General features: G+C 30.6%; 1 protein-coding gene across 1 annotated transcript; it reads left to right on the top strand.

The window, feature by feature from the left end:
- Window positions 1–1,103: 1,103 nt before the first annotated feature.
- On the top strand, window positions 1,104–1,854 carry LOC123273542 (zinc carboxypeptidase A 1-like; the record flags this gene model as incomplete). The annotated part of the gene is made up of 2 exons (XM_044740965.1): window positions 1,104–1,428; window positions 1,489–1,854. Coding segments are annotated over 2 exons (691 nt in total), but the record flags the coding sequence as incomplete, so codon positions are not given.
- Between the last annotated feature and the right edge of the window lie 1,160 nt (window positions 1,855–3,014).

Raw genomic sequence — 3,014 nt, 5'->3', positions numbered from 1 at the left:
AAAAATCACGCCAAGTCCACGTTCATAAGACTATTAAGAAAAAATTTTTATTTCTTTTACAAAAAGATATAAAATAAAAAATTAAAAATCCAAGTAACCGGATATGGTTATTGTATATGATTTTCGGGAATTAAAAAAAATTTTGTTGTAAATTTAAAAATTAAAAGAAACAATTTTGGAACGTACTTGGTGTGTGTCATTGTGTACTTCAATTTTTTTTAAAAGTCCTAGTAGATAAATTTTAGGAATTTCATAAAAAGTGAAATTTTTCGTAACCACGCACACTAAATACGTTCCAAAATTGTTTCTTTTAATTTTTAAATTTACAATAAAATTTTTTTTTAATTTCCGAAAATCATATACAACCATATCGGTTACTTGGATTTTTTAATTTTTAATTTTATATCTTTTTGTAAAGAAATAAATTTTTTTTTCTTAATAGTCTTATGAACGTGGACTTGGCGTGATTTTTTTTACAGTGAAACTGTTTTTGTTCGGATTATTAATTTATCGTGTTTAAAACATCCATTATATTGTGAGAAACATCATCGTTACGATAAAAATAATTATTATATTGTTCCTAAACATTTAATATTGTAAATATTATTAAACTTGTTGTATAACATTCATTAAATCGATTTCTGCGTAAGTTTATAAATTGAAAATTCTTAAATAAATGTTACTTGTCTCATTTTGATAAATATTGAATATTAATTGTATTTTATGGATCATGTAATATTCATACTCCGATACGGTGTAAATTTATTCTACTGTCACACCGGTATTACACCGATATTACACCGGATTTTTAACACCGCTAAAGAGCACCGCTACACCGGTGTTAATACACAGGCATTGAGTATATAATGAGTCCATTTCAACACCGCTTTTTTTACAGTGTTCAACTATTATGAATAATTATACTCATTAATAATATCTAAGAAATATTTCTTTTATTTACTCTACTTTACTAAAAAAAGTAAATGAAAAAATTATTTTTTTAAACAAGTTTTCCTAATAAATCATTTTTTTTTTCTAATTTTATCTGTTTCTTTATTTAATAAATTGAAAAGTAAACTATTAAAAAATTTTTTATTTTATAGAATGCAATATTTTTCAATAATTTGCAAGGCACCAGAACAATTATCGTTCGTAAAATCACTCACCGATAACCCTAATATCGTCGTTTTAAAACTAACGCACATTCTTGGTGAATCAATTGACATTCTGATAACTGCTGATGAATTATCACAGTTTAAAGATGCCTTATCATTACAAAATATTGATTACACTATAATTATCGAGGATGTTGAACATGCTGTTCAACAAGAAGTCTTTCAGAATAGAGTCGCTCGTTTGAAATCACCTCGTACTTGGTCTAACAAAAAGTCACTTGAGCCTTTCAATTATTACGCTCGTTATTACGAGGCAAGTATCGAATAAAAAATAATAAAATAAGATAAATAAACAAATAAATACTGTTTACAGATTGAAGAATATATAACATTGTTAGCAAAAAATTACAGTAAAATCGTAACTCTTCAAAAAATAGGTAGTTCGTATGAAAATCGAACAATTTATGTTGTAAAAATATCTTCTGGCGGAAAAAATAAGCCACAAATTCTTATTGATGCGGGAATTCATGCTCGAGAATGGATAGCACCATCAACAGCTTTATATTTGGTACATCAACTAGTTACCAATCAAAGTAATGCTTACCTCTATAAAAATGTTGACTGGCTAATTATACCTAGTTTAAATCCTGATGGTTATGAGTATACTCATTCAACTGTATGTTTTTCAATAATAAATATTTTTTTAATGACTAGATCTAGGAAATTTTATCTTACTTAAAAAAATTAAACAATTGAAAACTTTTTTTCGGTAAAGCTCCAAATTTTCAAACTATTAGTCATGTGACGACTTTCATTGTAATTAAGGGGAATAGCCACACTGTGACGGTAAAAAAATAAGTAATTTTCGGGAATTTTTTTGACCGGGAAAACAAAAATTTGAGGATCAGGTTTTTTTTTTGTTCTATTTAATGTATATTAAAGATTAGTATCCTAAATATATATCCTAATTAGTATCCTAAATTTTCACTAAGAAATATTAAATCATTGAAAAAGTTATTAACATTCCCGACTAGAAATTTCGTGAGGCATTGCTGAACAATCAATTTGGGGCAAGTTTGGATTTCCAAACTTTGGCAAGCCTAATTCACGCCTCATTGATTCCACTATAGGCAAGTCAAAGTTCGGCATTGTAATAGTTTTTCCAAGCTTCGCCCAAGTTTGGCAAACCAAACTTCGGGAAATCTTCGGTAACCGTGAGTTCATGCAAGTCAGGCACGCCAATAGTTTGTCAAACTTCTTTCTGCCGTAGGTTTTCCAAGCTACGCCCAAATTCGGCAAACCAAACTTCGGCAAATGTTCGGTAGCTGTGATTTCATGCAAGTCAGACATACCAATAGTATGTCAAACTTCGAGCTGCCGTAGGTTTTCCAAGCTATGCCCAAGTTTGGCAAACCAAACTTTGGTAAATCTTCGGTAACCGTGACTTCATGGAAGTCAGGCATACTTATAGTATGTCAAACTACCGACTAGAAATTGTAGTGAGGAATGCCGAAGAATTAGTGAGAGACAAGTTTGGCTTCCCTAACTTAGGCCTGCCTAGGTTGCACCTCATAAAAACCAAGGTAGGCTGAACGAAAATTGGCATGCCGAAAATATTCCAAATTTGGTTGTGATCCTAAAACTGTGTGGCATTGCCAAAGTTCGGCATATTATGGAAATGCCGGACTGATTTGTAATAGCAGTAACCATAAATAATTGCTTAAGTTCGGCTTGCCAAACTTGGACGTCACTAGGAAAGTTTCATGGATTCCTTAAGTCGATATATCATGGGAATGCTGGTTTCCAGTAACGATAACCTGAGTTTTGCTAGTTTGGAGCGAACTTGGTTTTCCGAACTTAGGCTAGCTCAATTCGAATCTTATTTGTTTTAAAGTAGGC

The sequence above is a fragment of the Cotesia glomerata genome, unplaced genomic scaffold, assembly GCF_020080835.1.
Source record: "Cotesia glomerata isolate CgM1 unplaced genomic scaffold, MPM_Cglom_v2.3 scaffold_1040, whole genome shotgun sequence".
NCBI lineage: Eukaryota > Metazoa > Arthropoda > Insecta > Hymenoptera > Braconidae > Cotesia > Cotesia glomerata.
Note: the sequence above shows the minus strand (reverse complement) of the source record. Positions and strands in the feature narration are given on the sequence as shown.